Consider the following 20,740-nt stretch of genomic DNA (forward strand, 5'->3'; position numbering starts at 1 on the left):
TTTGATGAAGAAGAGGGTGTTTGTACTGTCTTTAACTATATCCCTACAGATTAGATATTAGTTACAAGGGAAGACAAAGACAACACAGAAAAGAAATCCTGACTGGGTCACCAAAATTAATGTCACTGATGAGGAATAAACGGACACCATGTGCTTCCAGATGAGACATTCTTGGAGAGACAAAGTATCACCCATGCAGTTTTCTAGTCAGGAATGCCTACCTCAATCTAACCATGAAGAAACATCAGACAAACAAGAAATGGGGAACAGTCCATTCCTGGGGCAGGGGGAGGGGGAGGGGGGATACACTGTATTCTCCCAAAAAAGCTGATGTCAGAAAACATTTTTAAAAAGGCGATGGACATATTTCAGATTAAAAGACTAAAAAAAATAAATAACTAAATGCAATACCTGACCTAGACCGAAGGGAGAAACACTGATATAAAGGACATTATCGAGGGGTTGGGGGCAAGGGGAGGGAGAGTATTAGGACCAATACCTAATGCATGCGGGGCTTAAAACTTAGACGACAGGTTGATGAGTGCAACAAATCACCATGGCACATGTATACCTAATGTAACAAACCTGCACGTTCTGCGCATGTATCCCAGACAAAAAAAAAAAAAGTGGTTAAATCTATAAAACTAAAGCTGTGAAAGAGAAGGAAGATGTAGAAATAAAGACATATGACTTAACAGTTGAGACAAAATAATAATAAAAAGACTGTTACATCCACTTAAATTACATAAAACTGCTGTCACAAGTGAAATATTTAATAAATTTTACGTCCTTTCTCTTTTTTTTTTTGAGACTGAGTCTTGCTCTGTCGCCCAGGCTGGAGTGCAGTGGCGCGATCTCGGCTCACTGCAAGCTCCGCCTCCCAGGTTCACGCCCTTCTCCTGCCTCACCCTCCCCCTGCCTCACCCTCCCGAATAGCAGGAACTACAGGTGCCCGCCACCAAGCCCGGCTATTTTTTTGTACTTTTTTAGTACAGATGGGGTTTCACCGTGTTAGCCAGGATGGTCTCAATCTCCTGACCTCGTGATCCGCCCACCTCGGCCTCCCAAAGTGCTGGGATTACAGGCATGAGCCACCGGGCCCGGCCTATGTCCTTTCAAAAAACAAAAAAAGAAAGGACATTGGGTCATCCAAAATTAAAATATGGATAACAGATTCAAGTACTGTATCAATACATAAAATACATTAAATGTTGTGTGTATATGTGTGCATTACATAGCTCATAAATAATGTATCTATATGTACATACTACAGACAGGTATTTAAACCATGAGTGTATATATACACATTTATAATTTTATTTAGATAGAGTACAAATGCTAAAACAAATGGGATAAAATGTTAACAGGTGAATCTAGGCAAAAGATATATAAGTGTTCTTTGTACTATTTTATTTTTGCTGCTTTGTAAACTTAAAATTATTTACATAAAATGTTTAAAAATTGTAAAATGATGGGCCAGGGGCCAGGCACAGTAGCTCACGCCTATAATGTCAGCACTTTGGGAGGCCAAGGCGGGCGATCACTTGAAGTCAGGAGTTTGAGACCAGCCTGGCCAACATGAGAAACTCCATCTCTACCAAAACATACAGCCAGTAGCTAGGCGTGATGGCATGTGCCTGCAGTCTCAGCTACTTGGGAGGCTGAAGTAGGAAAACTGCCTGGGCCCGGGAGGCAGAGGCTGCAGTGAGCCGGGATCATGCTACTGCACTCCAGCCTGGGTGACAGAGCGAGAATCTGTCTCAAAATAAATAAAAAGATAAATAAATAAAAATTTAAAAAATAAATACAAGGTAAAAGGATGGGCCAGGTACACATACCTATAATATCAGTACATTGGGAGGCTGAGGTGGAAGGATAGCTTGAGCCCACGAGTTCAAGATCAGCCTGGGCAACACAGCCAGACCCTGTCTCTACAAAAAAAACAAAAAATGGCCGGGCGCGGTGGCTCAAGCCTGTAATCCCAGCACTTTGGGAGGCCGAGACGGGCGGATCACAAGGTCAGGAGATCGAGACCATCCTGGCTAACACGGTGAAACCCCGTCTCTACTAAAAAAATACAAAAAACTAGCCGGGCGACGTGGCGGGCACCTGTAGTCCCAGCTACTCGGGAGGCTGAGGCAGGAGAATGGCCTAAACCCAGGAGGCGGAGCTTGCAGTGAGCTGAGATCTGGCCACTGCACTCCAGCCTGGGCGGCAGAGCGAGACTCCGTCTCAAAAAAAAAAAAAAATTTAGCTGGGCATAGTGACATGGTCCCAGCTACTCAGGAAGCTGACGTGGAAGGATCATTTGAGCCCAGGAGTTCCAGGTTTCAGTGAGCTATGATCATGCCACTGCACTCCAGCCGTCTGAGTGATAGAGCAAGACCCTGTCCCAAAAAAAAAAAAAATACATAAATGAATAAAAAATAGCTCTATCATCTCATTACGAGATGTATTTCCACTTTTTAAAAATGATTATTTAAATCTGTAATATATTTTCTTTGAGTACTAATAACTGTAACAACTCAATTCATAGAGTTAACACTTAAGAGATTTACTAGGAGAAATTTACAATATCTTTGAAAATTCAATGATATTAAATGCATATTTTTATTGCAGGTAGATATGACGGGGTGATCCATACATATATTTCTTTAGGCTCATGAAGTGAAGCAGTGAGAGTGGACAAGGAAGAAAGAAATCTGTAACTGGTTTGTCATCAATTAGTTGTAAACACCACTGCACTTGGATCAGCTCTGTAATACATTTTGAAGCAAAAACTGATAATCATTAGGGTAAAATTAAGGAAAGTCAATGAAAATATAAATTACAGGAAGAAAAAAATGTAAATTTCCAACCGTTAAAAAAGTATATTCACATTTGTTTTAAAGGAATGATGGTGATAGTGGGTATCAAATTGCTAATGGTATTTAGAGTCACTGGGTATATTTTTAAAACATCCTAACAGTCTCTTTTTTTTTTTGAGACGGGAGTCTTACTCTGTTACCCAGGCTGGAGTGCAGTGGCGCAATCTTGGCTCACTGCAACTTCTGCCTCCTGGGTTCAAGCGATTCTCCTGCCTCAGCCTCCTGAGTAGCTGGGATTACAGGCGCCCGCCATCATACCCAGCTAATTTTTGTATTTTCAGTAGAGATGGGGTTTCACCACGTTGGTCAGGCTGGTCTCAAACTCCTGACCTCGTGATCCGCCCACCTTGGCCTCCCAAAGCGCTGAGATTACAGGCGTGAGCGACTGTGCACAGCCCCAACAGTCTTACTTTACACAATATAACAGAAATTAGATCTTTGCAATTCCTTAAATTTAAGATGAAAAATTATAGACATCTATGCAAGAGAGGGTACAAAATTATTTTAGAGGATACACAAGGAAAGAATACACCAATAAAAGGTTGGAAGACCACAAATATGGTGTAAGCCCAATTCCCATAGTACTAGGTCAATGACTCAATGACTTCATGTCACACAACATGCTTTCCCTTTAATTCAGCGAACTCATGGGGGAAAAAGCACACTCACCTGACAAGCACGTCATTAGTCCCAAGGCAAGCATTGCACCAGCCAGCACGGTCAGGCGGTTATAGCGCATTGCCATGATGGCCGCTATAAAAAATGTCTTATCACCCAATTCAGATACAATAATAACTGATATGGCAGCGACAAATGCATGGATAAATCCCAAATTAGTTTGGGTAGCAGGATCTTCTTTATTGGTATGAACTGGAGCTGCTGGTGTAAATATTTTCTGTAAAACAAAAGATCAGTTACTTCTTAAAATCATTATTTAAAATTATTTTATTTTACATGTAAATAAGATTTAGTTTTTTTTGAAAACTTTCTTGTCATGGTCATTACACTTATTTACTGTCTAATCACTCTGAAAGCCATCAGTAATGACAGTAACCTCTGACGGTGGTTGCTACAATTTGAGTATCTCTTACCTGAAATGCCTGAGACCAGAAATATTTGGAATTTTGGATTTTTTTAGATTTTGGAATATTTGTATCATAGTTGAGTATCCCTAATCCAGAAATCCAAAATGTTCCATTGAGCGTTTCATGTGAGCATGTCAGTGCTCAAAAAGTTTCAGATTCTGGAGCACTGTGATTTTAGATTGAGAATACTAAACATGTATGATGCAGATACATATATATACATAAATAAATTCTCCAAAACAATTTTAAGAACAGAGTACAGACCTGCTATATCCACGCACTAATTTTTTTTTTCTTTTTTTGAGACAAAATCTCACTCTGTCACTCAGGCTGGAGTGTGGAGTGCAGTGGTGCGATCTTGGCTCACTGCAACCTCCACCTCCCGGGTTCAAGCGATTCTCCCGCCTCAGCCTCAGAAGTAACTGGGATTATAGGCACGCACCACCACGCCCAGCTAATTTTTGTATTTTTGGTCAAGAGAGGGTTTCTCATCATGTTGGCCAGGCTGGTCTTGAACTCCTGACCTCAAGTGATCCACCCACCTCAGCCTCCCGAAGTGCTGAGATTACAGGCGTGAGCCACCACGCCTGGCCAAAATTACCTTATTTGTTAGGCATTTGTGATTTGAAATTTAGTTACTAGCTATGTCTCATTCAAATTTGTATTAGTAACTTATGTGAAAGACCCAGGTATGTTTATTAAACATTTGAATGACATGAAGCTAAGAAAATTTCATTAACACTCTAAAGGACAAATTAAGACCCACAAACCTCAGCAGGGTATAGAGAGCTGGTTCCAGCTAAGACAAGTTTAATACAGCTGTTTACACGGATGGTCCTATGCTGAAGTCTAAAAATATCTTAGAAGGTAAAGTGGCCTAGCCAGGCACCGTACATCACGCCTGTAATCTCAGCACTTTGGGAGGCTGAGGTGGGTGGATCACCTGAGGTCAGGAGTTCCAGATCAGCCTGGTCAACATGATGAAACCCCATCTCTACTAAAAATACAAAAATTAGCCGGGCATGGTGGCGGGAGCCTGTAATCCCAGCTACTTGGGAGGCTGAGACGGGAGAATTGCTTCAACCTGGGAGGCGGAGGTTGCAGTGAGCTGAGATCGCGCCATTGCACAAAGGGCAATGAGTGAAACTCAGTCTCCCCAGCACTCTGGGAGGCCGAGATGGGCGGATCACGAGGTCAGGAGTTTGAGACCATCCTGGCTAACACGGTGAAACCCCGTCTCTACTAAAAAATACAAAAAGCTAGTCGGGCGAGGTGGCTGGCGCCTGTAGTCCCAGCTACTCGGGAGGCTGAGGCAGGAGAATGGCGTAAACCCGGGAGGCGGAGCTTGCAGTGAGCTGAGATCCGGCCACTGCACTCCAGCCCGGGCGACAGAGCAAGACTCCGTCTCAAAAAAAAAAAAAAAAAAAAAAAAAAAGAAACTCAGTCTCAAAAAAAAAAGGGAAGGGGGAAGGTAAAGTGGCTAATGAAAAAGACAAACCAGTGTCTTGGCTGTCATTATGCTGAAAACGTGACAAAGCTCCAAAAAAGCAGTAAGCTTTTCACTTGAAGGAGTTAGTGACAAGTCCAACGTTATTCTATGCTGCTCAGACCTTCCCCAAAGTTCTATATACAGTTCTAAAGCACTGTACTGCCCTCTGAAGATTAGCAGAGATGTCAAAGACTCTAAAATCAGGGATGGCAAGTTACTGAAGCCAAAACCCAGCCTGTAAGAACAAAAAAAATGTTTTTTTATATTTTTAAGAGGTTACAAGAAATAAGAAGAAAGAGAAAGGGAGGGAAGGTTGTTGGAAGGCAAGAAGGAGGGAGGGAAGGAAAGGAAGATTATGCATCAGAGATTGGTAGCCTGTAAATACATGGACTAAAATATTTACTATCTGGTAACTACAAAGTGTGCTGACTTGGCTCTAAAACAACCCCATGAGGGACCAGGAAGGACAGGGTATCATGTTCCAATAATCGGGAATGTGTGTATGTGAATCTATCCAATGTATACGGTCCTAAGAGGCAGAACTAAAAAGTTACAGATGGCAGGTTTTAGCTTAACAGAGAGGAGAGATTTCTATTTCCAAAGAGGCACCTGAAGTTGGAATGGACTGCTAGAGGAGGTGGTAAATACCCTTCTCTTCTCAATGTCTGAGTTCCAGAGAAGGGAACCACCACTCCCGGGAAATGGGCTAGACAAACAGTTCTCAACCCGGGCGACTGTGTCTCCCAGGGGACATTTGACAATGTTTGGAGACATTTTTAGTTGTCACAATCAAAGGGGAACTACTGGCATCTAGTGGGAAGAGGCCAGATACGCTGCTAAACATCCTACAATGCACAGGACCGTCAGTCCTTCCACAACCAAGAATGATGTATCCAAAATGTCAACAGTTCCCAGACTGAGATGCCCTGAGCTAGATAAACCACTTCCAAAGGTCTCTTCCAATCCTAATAGCTTATTTTTAATTTTCAAAGCTTATGAATCTCTAGAAACCCAAGAGATAAAGAAAAAGAAACCCAAGAACACAGTCATTTTGGACAGGGTAAAAACAGATTTATTACAAAGGCCCTAGTCAGAGATAAGAATACAATCGTAAATTCTTAGTGTGCATGTCATTCCTTAACACATAACATAAACCTGATTCCAAAATTCCACAGTAAAGATCAGAAAAATTTAAGCATTACCATTAAGACTAGACCTCTGAGCTAAATACTGGAGAAATTTAACAAATTTAACAAAATGGTTAATTTTAATTTTAATTAAGCTGCCTTGACAGCTACCTCTTAATGAATTAAGTTTAATTAATTAAGCAAGTATCATTTTAAGGGCTTCTCCACTACTATTTTGGTTCCATCTACATGGATGGTCCTTTAAAAATGAGCTTCCTGCAGTGAGCTATGATGGCACCACTGCACTCCAGCCTGCGTGATGGAGCAAGCTCCCTTCTCAAAACAACAACTTCCTTTCTCTTCCAATATTAAGAATTCATATAAATATATATATTTATGCAGAGAGGCATTTCAAATTTCAACTTGGCTCTCTCTGACACAGTTTCCTCCTGAATATGCTTTTTAAAGGTTAGTGTAAAATTTCAGGATCTGAAATCCCAGAAAAATTTTAGGAATAAATATACACCATTTATGATCAGTTAGCTCTAAGCTCAAACACAAAATGTTTACTTTTTAAATCAAACACAATAGTGATCAAAGCTACACAGTCTCATGGTTTTATAATTCCCAGCCATGAAACCTCAGCTACATTATTTTATCTCTGTTCCTTTGTGACATGTAGGGACAAAATAAAATTTGCTTTAAGAGTACCGACATGCACCACATAACGACATTCTGGTCAATGATGGGCCGAATATCCAGCAGTAGTCCCATAAGATTACAGTACCAAATTTTTTACTGTACCTTTTCTATTTTTTTAATATATATAATGTTACAACTGCCTACAGTATTTAATACAGTAACACCCTGTACAGATTTGTAGCCCAGGAGCCATACGCTATACTGTTTAGCCTACGTGTATAGCAGGTTATACATCTAGGTTTGTGTTGAGGACACTCTAGGACGTCTGCACAACAATGAAATTGCCTGATAATGCATTTCTCAGAACACATCCCCATCATTAAGTGATGCATGACTGTAAAACAAAACAAAATTTTAAAAACTACATAATCTTAAAACCTTCCTATACACGAAACACAAGCAAAATAAACTTAAAGCTTGTTACATACTATGCTGGTCCTGGGTGGCCAAAATCATACAACCAACCATGGTGACAAGAACTTAAAACGTTATCAGGGTACTGTGAGGACACAAGATTTTTTTAAATTAAAATATTAACAGGATTAGAAAGTGATCCATTACCATTCCTTCACTGCTATGTGCAAGGATCATCTTCTTTGTCTAATTCACCTTCACAGGGACACAGTGTAGTGGTTAAGTGTATAGGCTTTGGAATCAGACTGCCTGGGTTCATAGCCAAGGCATTATCAGTTACGGCATGACCTTGGGCCAGTAGGTACACCTCCCTACGACTCAAGTTCATCTATAACATAAGGGCTACCTATGTCTCAAAGGGCTGCTGTGAGGATTAAATGAATAAAGCCCTTTAGGACGGTGCTCAGTACACAGTAAGTACTCAGTTTTTGTAGTGCTACAAAATATGAACAGTTGAATCTTCCTGAAATTAATTTCACGTTACTCTACTGTTTTAAGAAACATAATGGTTTTTTCATACCAAATACTTGATTCCAGTAACTATCCAACAGTTCTCACTGAAGCACATACCACGTTCCCCAAATGAACCTGCTTCTCCATCCTGAAGGATGAGCCAGAGCAGAGTCTAACAAAAAACCACGCAGCCACAAAGGTGGGCCACATAATGCATTTTTACATTTTCTGGTAGCCACGTATTTAAAAGTAAAACTAGGTAAAAATTTTAACAACATTTTACTTCACCCAATATATTCAAAATGCTACTATTTACATTATAAACAGTATTTTTAAAACTACTGAGCTATTTTAACATTCCTTTTTTCATATTAAGTCTTCAGACCCTGGTGGGTACTCACTCACTGCACACCTCAACTCTGGAGTTGCCACATAGCAAGTGCTCACAGCCACACATACTCATGGCTCATAGTTACAGTGCTGGGCAGTGCAGCTCAAAAGTGTGCCAGCCTTTTGCTAACCACAAGACTTTGGCCACACAGTCCTTTTTCCCTTCCCACCTCCTTTTCATTATCCCCCTCTTCATCTAGATTCCTCAAGGTCCAACTCAAGTAGAACTTCTTGAGAAAGGCCTATCCCAGCAACTCCAGCTCTTAATGATCCTGACCCACTACAATAAAACTGAATCCAAACTTGTGGGCAATGAATATGGGAGGCCTATTACAGAAAAAAGTTCAAGATAGGAACACTCAAGAAATTGACCTTTTTGGATTACAAATATGTATAAATGTAATGCTATCATTTGTAATAAAGAGACAAAATAACTAAATGTCAGCTCGGTGGTTCATGCCTGTAATCCCAGCACTTTGGGAGATGGGTGGAGCCCTTGACCCCAGCCAGGAGGTCAAGACCAGCCTGGGCAACAAAGTGAGACCCTGTCTCTACAAAAAATACAAAATTAGTTGGGTGTGGTGGCACACACCTGTAGTTTCCAGCTATTTGGGAGGCTGTGAGTTGAGAGGATCGCTTGAGCCCAAGAGGTGGAAGTTGCAGTGAGCAGAGATCACATCACTGCACTCCAGCCTGGGCAACACAGTGAGAGCCTGTCTCAAAACAAAGAGAAAGAAAGAAACAACTGAATGTCCATTGATAGAAAACTAGTTAAATAAATGGTAGATCCACATAACAGAGTATTATAGAGCTAAAAGAAGAATAAGAATATTCTATATACTAATATAGAAAATCATTAAGATATTTTGAAGTTGAGAAAAAGTATATACTAAGTATGTGTGTATGTGGACGGTGTAAGTATTGTAAATACACACCAAGTCTCAAGAAACAAGTTAATGATGAATGTTTCCAGGAAAGGAACCAGAATGACTAGAACAGGAGTTGGCAAACTTTTCCTAGAATACAAAAAAGGAAAGGAGACATAACTTCTCACTTTACATTCTTCTGTATCTTCTGGAATGTTTAACTTTCACACCATTATAGACACATGCTATGCACCATTTCAAAAACCTCTTGACCCAACATCTTATGCCAGCTATGAAGGATCAATTTTGTGTAAGCTGTGACTGGCTTCAAGCAGGTCCAACCAAAAAGCACTGCTCTGTACTTAACTCATTCACTACCTGGAAGTGTGGGGGGTTAATAGCTGTGGGGCAACCAATATGGAAGCTGGTTCTAAGATTCATTTCATAAGCCTCCTTGGAAGTTTCAGTGGGATTCAGTACTAGTCACTCATGGAGTAGCTAACTTGAAAATACATCGGCCGGGCGCGGTGGCTCAAGCCTGTAATCCCAGCACTTTGGGAGGCCAAGATGGGCAGATCACGAGGTCAGGATATCGAGACCATCCTGGCTAACACGGTGAAATCCCGTCTCTACTAAAAAATACAAAAAACTAGCCAGGCAAGGTGGCGGGCACCTGTGTTCCCAGCTACTCGGGAGGCCGAGGTAGGAGAATGGCGTAAACCCGGGAGGCGGAGCTTGAAGTGAGCTGAGATCCAGCCACTGCACTCCAGCCTGGGCGACAGAGCAAGATTTCGTCTCAAAAAAAAAAAAAAAAAAAGAAAAGAAAAGAAAGAAAATACATCACATCTTTTCTGCATATACCTCTTTTCTGCACTGACAATGTGAAAGAATACAGGCATGTTCTGAGAACAGGAAGTAAACCATCAGAAGAATGGTTGGGGCAAGATTAGAAAGATAAACCGGGCCTGAAATCCTTTATGTTTGCGAACAAGCTGTTTGCGGACAAGCTCAGAGGCAAGAGGGAAGTCCTTACATATTTTGCGTAATACATAAACACGATCAAGGCACTGTGACCAATTATCAGGGCAGACTGGAAAGTACCAGCCACTGGATCAATCAGGAGGTCAGCTGCACGAAACCTGTGTTAAGGACAAATAAGAGAAGGAAAAAATTCTGCACATGATGGAAAGAAAAACCACTAGACCTTTAAAAAAGGTAGGCGGGCTGGGGGAATCAAGGACGGTGGTGAGGTTTTCTGACTGGTTGGCAGAAATATTAGTACCCTTAAAATGCCAGTATGTATTTAGTGCTCTTAAAAGGTATGTGTGAAAGGGGAATAAAAACAGTGGGTTTAGCTTCACATACATTCCACTTGCGGTGATAAAAAGCATTTCAAATGAAGGCTTGGAAGAGGTTATTGGAAATGGATCACCAGAGTTTAGCCTAGGACAGCTTCAAGATATGTAGGCTCAAGGTTGACAGCCTCCGTGTCCTCAACAGGCTCTTGGAAACTGCAACTTTAAGTGAAATGATGTAAAAGAAAACCAACTTTCTTTTCTAATCCATGTTATAATGAAACAACACTGAATTAAAATGACATGATTTGATGTCATTTCACTTAAAGTCACAATGTCCAAGAATCTATTAATGACATTAAGTAAGGACGTACTGTATCTGGTTGCTGGCAGCCCAAAATTATCAGCTAGAGATCTGCAAGTAGATGAGATTTCCAACAGATAAGGCAAAGAGATAAAGTTCAAAATATATGCCTTAGAGAATGTCTTTATTTAAAGAAGATGCAGGGAGGAAAAAAACAGGAAAAAAAAACTATTTCAGATATTTCAAGAGCCAGACAGCAACTAAAGCATCACAGACTGTCAGGTTAGTTTTGAGCTACTAACTAGATGCCACATATTTTCAGACATATTGTTGCATTTGATACTCAAAAAAACTTAAGAGCTGTTTTAAGTTTTAACACAAGAAAACTGAGGTCAAACGGGCTTCATTATTCTTCCAAGTTCATACACCTGAGATGGATTCTTAAAAAGTAGAGAATTAACAGTGTCGGCCAGGCGCAGTGGCTCAAGCCTGTAATCCCAGCACTTTGGGAGGCCGAGACGGGCGGATCACGAGGTCAGGAGATCGAGACCATCCTGGCTAACACGGTGAAACCCCATCTCTACTAAAAAATACAAAAAACTAGCCGGGCGAGGTGGCGGGCACCTGTAGTCCCAGCTACTCGGGAGGCTGAGGCAGGAGAATGGCGTGAACCCGGGAGGCGCAGCTTGCAGTGAGCCGAGATCTGGCCACTGCACTCCAGCCCGGGCGACAGAGCGAGACTCCGCCTCAAAAAAAAAAAAAAAAAAAAGAATTAACAGTGTCAAATGAGAACTGAAAAAGATCCCTGGATTTAGCAATTTGCTAACTTACAAGTTTCCTTCAAAAAATGGAATTTGTGGTGGCTCATGCCTAGAATCCCAGAACTTTGGGAGGCCGAGGCAGGAGGACTGCTTGAGGCCAAGAATTTGAGGCCGGCCTGGGCAACATAGTGAGACCTCACCTACAGAAAAAAATAAAATAAAATAAATAAAATTAGCCAGGTGTGGTGGCATGCACCTGTAGTCCCAGCTACTTGGGAGGCTGAGGTGGGAGGATCACTTGAGTCCACGAATTCCAGGCTGCAGTAAGCTATGACTGTGCCACTGACCTCCAGCCTGGGCAACAGAGCAAGACCCTGTCTTTAAATTAAAATAAATAAATAAATAAATAAAATAAAAAAATAAAAAAAGAATTTCAAGAAAAAGTCAAGGACTGAAGCCAGATAACAACAGACTAAAGTAAAGTGAAAATGCAGTAAATCCCCTAGTTATAAGTTTGGTTTATAAAACTGAAGAAACTAATATAGCTGGGTATGGTGGCTCATGCCTGCACTCCCAGCACTCTGGGAGGCCAAGGTGGGCAGATCTGAGGTCAGGAATTCGAGAGTTGCCTGGCAAACATGATGAAACCCCGTCTCTACTAAAAGTACAAAAAAAAAAAAAAAAAAAAAAATTAGCCAGGTGTGGTGGCACATACCTGTAGTCCTAGCTACTCCGGAGGCTGAGGTTGCAGTGAGCCAAGATTGTGCCACTACACTCCAGGCTGGGCAACAGAGCGAGACACCGTCTCAAAAAATAAAAAGAAAAAGAAAGAAAAGAAACTAATAGTCAAGTAAGATTAAACGAATGACGTTTTTCTTTTCCAAAATAGGAGGAACATACGAACGTGTGTCAGGAGATATAAAGGAAGCAATGGGAAGGGAGAAAATAAAGGCACTGAGGGAGCAGAATAGGAACGTGGACAGAGACAGGAGGTACGCAAAGGATGACAGTTTTGTCCAAAACATTAAAAAGGCAGAAAGTACGGTCACAGAAGAATATACTTCGATGCATACAGAGTTAGATGCAGTGTGCAATTCCAATTTTGGTATTCCACTACTCAGTTATACAGTGTTATACAATGGTAAGTAATGAGATATTAGGGTTTTGGTACAAATACCACTATTTCTGTATTTTAATAATGTCTGAAACACACCTTATTTACATCTTGAGAGCAGGATTAACAACTTAGATTTTTTTAAAAAAAACTTGCTTAATAAAAACTCTGTTCTAGTTAAAATTTTAATTCCAAATTTAAAAATTGTAAAAAAAAATAAGGAAAAAAGCACCCTCATTTAGAAAGTATTATTTTATACTTTCATGATCCTCAACAGAAGAAAAAGAAAATCAAAGAAAAAAGTAATTGCTATTCTAGTTCTAGAGTTCAAATGAACACAAATGTGACTGTATTGAAATTGATACAGATACCTGCATCGGAATCTTCATCTATACATGATGAAACTAGAGAAGATGAAGATGCTTTCTTTGAAACAAAATTTACAGCTTGCTACCAAGAAAAAGACTGATGTCCCTGCAAAAAAAAAACAAAAACAAAGTTGCTCAATAAGTTATAACAAGAGGTGAGATTATCTGAAGATAAAGGAGTCAGAAAAAAATGCTTACAATTTGCTTAGAACTGTCTCCTGGGCACTACTAATATTAAGTCAAAAGAAGCTTTTTTTAGGGGTTAGGTGCAGTGGCTCACACTTGTAATCCCAGCACTTTAGGAGGCCAAGGCGGGCGGATTACGAGGTCAGGAGATGGAGACCATCCTGGCTAACACAGTGAAACACCGTCTCTACTAAAAATACAAAAAATTAGCTGGGCATGGTGGTAGGCGCCTGTAGTCCCAGCTACTTGGGAGGCTGAGGCAGGAGAATGGCGTGAACTCGGGAGACGGAGCTTGCAGTGAGCCAGGATCGCACAACTGCACTCCAGCTGGACAGAGCAAGACTCTTGTCTCCAAAACAAAAAAAAAAAAGCTTTTTTTAAAAGTTGTAAAAATGTGCACAAAAAAATATATGCACTTAGGCCAGGCACGGTGGCTCATGCCTGTAATCCCAGCAATTTGGGAGGCACGGTGGGTGGATCACTTGAGGTCGGGAGCTTGAGACCAACCTGGCCAACATGGCAAAATCCCATCTCTACTATAAAAACAAAAAACAGCTGGGCCTGGTGGCATGCACCTGTAGTCCCAGCTACTCTGGAGGCTGAGGCATGAGAACTGCATGAATCCAGGAGACAGAGGTTGAAGTGAGCCAAGATCTCGCCACTGCACTCCAGCCTGGGTGACAGTGAGACTCTGTCTCAAAATATATATATATATATATAATATTATATATTATATATATTTTATATATTTATATACAACATATATACACGCACTTAAACAATGACACCACAGATAAACCTGATTTCGAAAGATGTCATTAAAGATAAAATATTTTAATTTTCATTATTGTGTATTTTTGTGAATGGTTTCACTATTTTTAAATACTAATGTTACTTGTTAATTTATATTAGAATTTATATTTAATAATTATTTTGTTATAAAATTATCTTTTGTTTTAATGTTTATTTTTATGAATGTTATTGTTTTGTAATGTATTTATGCACTTGAAATTTATTAAATGTGTTTAGTTTCATTGATTTTTTTTTCTTTTTTTTTTTTTTTAAGACAGAGTTTTCCTCTTGTGGCCCAGGCTGGAGTGCAGTAAGCAGCACAATCTCGGCTCACTGCAACCTCCACCTTCTGGGTTCCAGCGATTCTCCTGGGATTCTCAAGCAGGGATTACAGGCATGCGCCACCACGCCCAGCTAATTTTTTGTATTTTTAGTAGAGATGGGGTTTCATCATGTTGGCCAGGCTGGCCTAGAACTCCTGACCTCAGGTGATCCACCCACCTCGGCCTCCCAAAGTGCAGGGATGACAGCGTGAGCCACTGTGCCCAGCCTTCGTTGATTTTTTTTTTTAATGAGTTTTTTTGATGACAGAACACCACTAAATAAATTCAGTATTAATGTAATTGCCTTCTGAGAAGGTGATTATGAGCAGGTATCCTGATAACTGATGGCCTCAATCTTAGCTGTACAGAGGCTAGAATTAGGAGGCTGGACTGGGTGGAGTGGGACTGCAACTTAATGAAAATAGAAAAAAGTTTAAAATGTTTTATAGAAGGTACTCTCACAGCTGAAACATAATAAATAAATGAAATACCAAAAACAGTAAAGTAAAAATACGGTAACAAGAACTGGCACTTGGGTCAGGTAATGATTCTGTGGCTTTATTAAAAGTGCTATGCAACCAGAGTCATTCTTCCTTGGACTTCCAGAAAATGCAATAAGATATAAATGACTTTTATTAAATCTCTGATCTCCCTCAACTAAAAGGGCTTATGTTTCTTATATTACATATTCTGCCCAGGGAAGGAATAAGAAAAAAAACCATATTGAGTAAGTCACTAGAAACATAAACTGCAGAAAATATAGGATCCAAGTAATCAACAACACTTTTTATCATGGGTTTGTAAATTGGAGGTTAATCATGACTGTAAGTTCATATTACCTACCAACTTTTTTTTAACCTAATTATAGAGAAAAGTACATACTCAATGTAGCATGCCCTGTTAGAAGTTCAGTCACCTTGCTTTTAGCACCCTATAAGACACAACTAGGTTTTTATAACATTATCTTCCACTTGAATGCCTACTAACCAAGGAGAGACGCTTCCCTGCTCCATTTTCAGATGTCCACTCTCACACAGTGGCACAAAAAAGGTTATAGTTATATATCCTACCCTCTTAAAAGATCTACTGCATGTAGTTGCAAAGCAAATCCGTTGAAACTTACATATTCAGCAATGCTCAACTCTTGCTTATATGGCTGTTAAACTACTTGGATCATTTTTTACCTCCATCAGGTGGGAAAAAAAGCAAATGACACTTATATTACATAGTTTAGAAAACATGTGAAAGAAAAATCTTTCAGCATACTGAGTACTGTAGATAGAGGAAAACATACTTGAGCAGTATCAAAAAGTTACATAAAAATATAATTAAAACAAGACAAGGCCAGGCATGATGGCTCATACCTGTAATCCCACCACTTTGGCAGGCCAAGAGAGGAAGATCCCTTGAGCCCAGGAGTTTGAGAGCAGGCTGGGCAACATAGTGAGACCCAGTCTCTTAAAAAAAAAAAAAGGAAGACAACAAGACAATTATATTCTACTATAATACAAAATTAGAATAAACAATAATAAATATGTGTATAACTAAAATGAATCACCAATATATGAAAATATTAAAGAGAAAAATCATACTATATTACACCCGCCCTTCCCTCCACACCCCTAGTTTTAAAGACAAGGACCCCTTCCCAGCTACTCAGAAGGCTGAGGCAGGAGGATGGCCTGAGTCCAGGAGCTGGAGGCTGCAATGAGTTATGAGCTATAAGAAGACTTTGTCTCTATAACAAAAATTAAATAAAACTTTAAAAGACAAGAATCCTTAAGACCATTTAACATGTTTACTGGACACTGTTTCTACCACTGTGGCATTTTGCATGGCTAGATTTTTCCTAGCTTCTTAAAAAGGATATTAGTAGCTCTACACTTATTATTTCTATCTTAAAAATCCCGATATGACTAAAACTTCAACAAAATACCTGCAAAGTTACATATTCATAATCTCTCTCTCACTCACACAATTAACTTAATCCAAAATAGTGATTGTTTTAAAATAACGTGATACTGGGGTAAATGACAGGGCTAAAAGATGAACACTAAGAATTAAGTTCATGTATCAGCATTTCAGTTCAATTCCTGGAGTGGACATGTCAAGCAGGGTCAGCGGAGCACAGGAGAGACAAGCAGGGCAGTGTAAATGGGAGCCCCACTTCTAAGCATATGCCTGGGGGCAGCAGGGCAGGTAGAGGGAAAAAGATGGAGAAGCCCACTCACCACTTTGCCCCCCGCAAGTGGACTAAAGACCCTGGCTTCACATGTTAAATGATTCACACTTCTTGTACACCTCTGACATCACTCCATTATACTTCTGTTATCATGGGTTATTTATTACTCATGAGTTCAGTGCTTTTGATCTTCTCTCTTTTTTTAAAAAAAAAAAAAAAACTTTATAAGAGTCTGAGAATTAACCATATAGTCAGCTAAAACTAAATTGTTTAAACCAACACCAATCCAATAATGGTTACAAAATCACGTTATATCCAGCAGATAATAAAAGCTGAATTTTCATAATTCCAACTGGTGGATCCCTTTGCAACTTAAAGAAAAAAAAAATGTTGGATAGACTCTTAAAAATAGGGTTGCTGTTTTTTTTTTCCTGGTTGAGTTTATTTTACAGCCAGTTTTTCCATAAAGGTATTTAAACGCTGATATAAACTTGACATGCAAATACTTCTACCCAGCCTTTGAAAATTACTTAATAAATGCCGAACAGACAAGGTCCTCTGGAATAGACAAAGATGAGTAAGCCAGAGTCGTGCTCTCAAGACACCCAAAAGCTAGTAGGGGCAGATAAAAACATGTACACAACTTGCAAGAACCCAAGGCAGCAAGATGTGTGTGTAAACATGCCACAATATACACAATAAAGCTCCCCAAAAAAGGAGAAAGAGAAAGCTAAGCTCAAGCTCAAAGAACTACACCAGCATACAATCCAATAAACCATTAAAATCCATTAATGAATTAAATAAGTCAAGAGTAAGTTAAGCCACAATGAATGCTAATAAAACTTAGTAAGGCACAGAAGTCCAGATTCTAACTCTGGTTCTGCTGAAAACTAGCTGTGATATTAAACCATTACTCCTTCCAAACCTAGGTTTCTCCATCCACAAACGGGAAAACGGCACCTCCTCTGCCTGTTTAACGGGCTGTTGTGAGGATGAAATCGGCTCACAAAATCTTCACTTTCCAGTAACTTTAGCTCCCAGCTTCCCTCCCACACCAGAAATCTCCTCATAAGCAGTTAGTTATTCAACTTCTTCCTGAGTACTTCCAGTAAGGGGAACTTCATTATTTCTCAATATCGATTACTACATCTGGGACAGCACTGATTCTTACAAATGTTCTTGCTTAGTGAAACTAAGATCAGTCTCTCAGAAATTTCTATCCTATGGTCTTACACAGAAAAACAACAGAAAACTGGAAAAGCCTAAGAAAGTAACATGTAACGAAAACATGAAACACAAAAACAATGCACCGATATGAGAGCTCACCAGCACTTGGGAGGCCAAAGCCGGAGAAGCGCTTGGGCCCAGGAGTTTGAGACCAGACTCGGCAACACAGTGAGACTCCCTCTCTTAAAAAAAAAATAAACAAAAATTAGCCGGGCGTGTTAGCACACGCCTGCAGTCCCAGCCACTCAGGAGGCTGAGGTGGGAGGATCAATTAGAGTTTGCAGTGAGCCAAGATGGCGCCACTGCACTCCAGCCTCCGCGACAGAGCAAGACCCTGTCTCAACAAAGAAAAAGAAAAAGGAAAAGGAAAGGAACAGAACGGTAAGGAAAAAGGAACAGAGAGAAAGGAACGGAAAGGAGAAAAGAACGGAAAGGAGAAATGAAAGGAACGGAAAGGAAAAAGGAACGGAAAGGAGAAAAGGAGAGACGAGAGAGGAGGGAGGAAAGGAAAGGAAAGGAAAGGTCAGAGATAAATCACTCTTAACCAAGAAATTTTAGGGAAGGCTTCACAGAGAGTAGGTATCTGCTGGTTCTCCAAGGCGGGAAGAGTTGATCCGTGGCTTCAAACTCGAAGGTCTTTTTTTTCCTTTGAAAAGGTCTTGTGTTAGGGAGAAACTGGCAAGAGAGCACAAGGCCTGTCCCAAAGCGTTCTTGAAGCACATTCTTTTTTGCAGATGAGCACATCCCTTTAGCATATGAGCCAAGAAAGCGGTGGCCAAAAAGCCAAGAGGTGAGCTGGAGCCAGATCAGGAGAAACCTGAACATCACTCTCCTAAAAAGGCTGGACTGAAATGAGTGGAGGCAACTCACCGAAGACTTCTGACAAGATGGCAGAATTCATTGTTTGGGAAGATTAGTTACGTGGAGATGGCCTGGGTGGGAGTGGGGGTTTGAGTACCACACTGGCCAGGATTCAGGGAGTAGATACTGGAAATAACGCGAAAGCCCACGACTGGGAGAGAGAAAAAATGTTAGAACGCCGCCAAGTGACTAAGGACTGATTCTATTAACAGATTAAAAAGTTAATTTACAGTATCTATTCAGTGAAGGACAAAATACAGGATTCTGTTTTACTTATAAACGTAGTTTTGGCATCCCACACCGCTGCAGCACGCTGTACTGCCGGAGACTAATTCCTCTGCGTTCCTAACGGGTACTTCCTGCTAGCCAAAGCACGTTTTAAAAAAGTGAGAGTCATGGTTCATAATCCATATTTATTTGGCAAAAAGCACAGGCAGTGCCAAGTCGAATTTGGGTAAGCAGTTTGGGATAAGCTATTTCAACAATGAAATGGCCAATGTGATGATCCTCAGGGAATACAAAAAGCCTCCTAGCAGCCATCTGTTAAAAACTTTTTGGTAGGGATGAGTCTTTCCAGCTACTCTAAGACACATCTGATCAATAAAACGCCCATCCCAGGGCAGCACCTTGGTCCTCCGGAGATCAACGTTTACAGCGGGCTCCTCTTGGACTCTCCCTCTCCCTTTCCCTAAAGGAGCGGGCAGGACCAGGCCTCACCGGAAAACAGCGCAGCCGACCGCCCTCCACCCCAGGAGCAGGGGCCGGGCTCCCCTCCCCCAGCAGAGGCCGGCGGAGGGCGGCGCTCTCAGAGGCCTGGAGCCTGGTACCCGGCGCAGCCCGCCCCATCCCCCGCCGCCCCGGCCCGGCCCGCTCACCTCGACCCGGGCCGGCTCGGGGCCCTGCACGGCCACCGGCTGCTGCTGCAGCTGCTGGGCAGGCGCCGGCGGTTCTTTGTTCCGGTGGCTAAGGTCTTCATCGGGGCCGGCCCGGACCGCAGCCGGGGCCCACAGCAGTGGAACCAGAAAGAGCAGAAGCAGCCGGGGCGCCGATGCGCGGCCGTTCCCTGGGGCCGCTGCCGCCATCCCGCCCGCCGGGCCGGCAGCGCACGGGCGCCGCAAGAGGAAGTGCGGCGACTGGAAGCCTCGACCCCGAACAGCCGCCGCGGCGCGTCCTTACGACTCGCCGCCGCCTCCGCTTAGAGAGCAGTCAGCACCATCCGGGAAGTGCAAGCGGCGGGAGTAAGGTGAGGGACAAGCCCCAGTCCTCTCGGCGGCGGCTACACTGGAGTCAACCAAACGACTCCGCGCGACCCAGCCCCGACTCCTCTCGGCCCCGTCCCTGCCCGCGACGGCCTCCCATTGGCCCGGCGTCCGCCTCGGCGTCGTGACGTCCTCGGCCAGGTTGAGGTGCGGCACGCGCCCTCCTCCCATTGGATCCGGCGCCCCCGGCAGGTACCCGGCGCCGCGTGTCCTTCCTCTGCTCGCATCCTACCAGCGCCGCGTCCGGGGCCTCTTTTCTCTCTCTCTGCCCCACCGTCCCAGGACTGCGGGGGTCTTCACGTCTACTTCCTCCTGAGCCTTCCGCCGTCATGTCCACACCCGCTGTTCCCTGCGTTTAGTCTCTCTTAGAGGTCAAAAGAGTGCGAGCGCCTCTGGTTACGTGGCGCTGGCTCGCAGGCACCGCCACGCCCAGCTCTGTTCCGCTCTCCCCTGCCGAGCCTCTGTGCCACCTTCCATGCGCCCACCTACCGCCAGAAACGTTCTTCGGGGCTCAAAACGCTATTTTTTTTTTTTTTTAATTCTGAAATGGGATTTGGAAATAACATGACATTTTTCAAGCCTTGTTTTAAGATGCTGCCTATAATTACCCCAGACCAAAAATGGCTAACGTTGTTCTCGTCCAGTATGGCCTTGACGTTTTGGGTGCATCTTGTT

General features: G+C 42.0%; 1 protein-coding gene across 2 annotated transcripts in view; it reads right to left on the minus strand.

Moving 5' to 3' along the window:
• TMEM165 (transmembrane protein 165) overlaps positions 1 to 20,443 on the minus strand; it is a 31,277-nt gene extending 10,834 nt beyond the window's left edge. The window contains exons 1-3 of one of the 2 annotated variants that reach the window (XM_030922319.1): positions 19,682 to 20,095; positions 13,239 to 13,341; positions 3,537 to 3,762 (exon numbers count right to left, since the gene is read on the minus strand). In XM_030922319.1, the coding sequence (XP_030778179.1) occupies positions 3,537 to 3,762; positions 13,239 to 13,256 (244 nt within the window). In that variant the 5' untranslated portion in view covers positions 13,257 to 13,341; positions 19,682 to 20,095. Of the gene's footprint in view, positions 1 to 3,536; positions 3,763 to 13,238; positions 13,342 to 19,681 lie in introns of both variants that reach the window. The other variant, XM_010362902.2, reaches the window with a different exon arrangement.
• Positions 20,444 to 20,740: the final 297 nt, after the last annotated feature.

This window comes from Rhinopithecus roxellana, chromosome 2 (assembly GCF_007565055.1).
Source record: "Rhinopithecus roxellana isolate Shanxi Qingling chromosome 2, ASM756505v1, whole genome shotgun sequence".
In the NCBI taxonomy this organism is placed as follows: Eukaryota; Metazoa; Chordata; class Mammalia; order Primates; family Cercopithecidae; genus Rhinopithecus; species Rhinopithecus roxellana.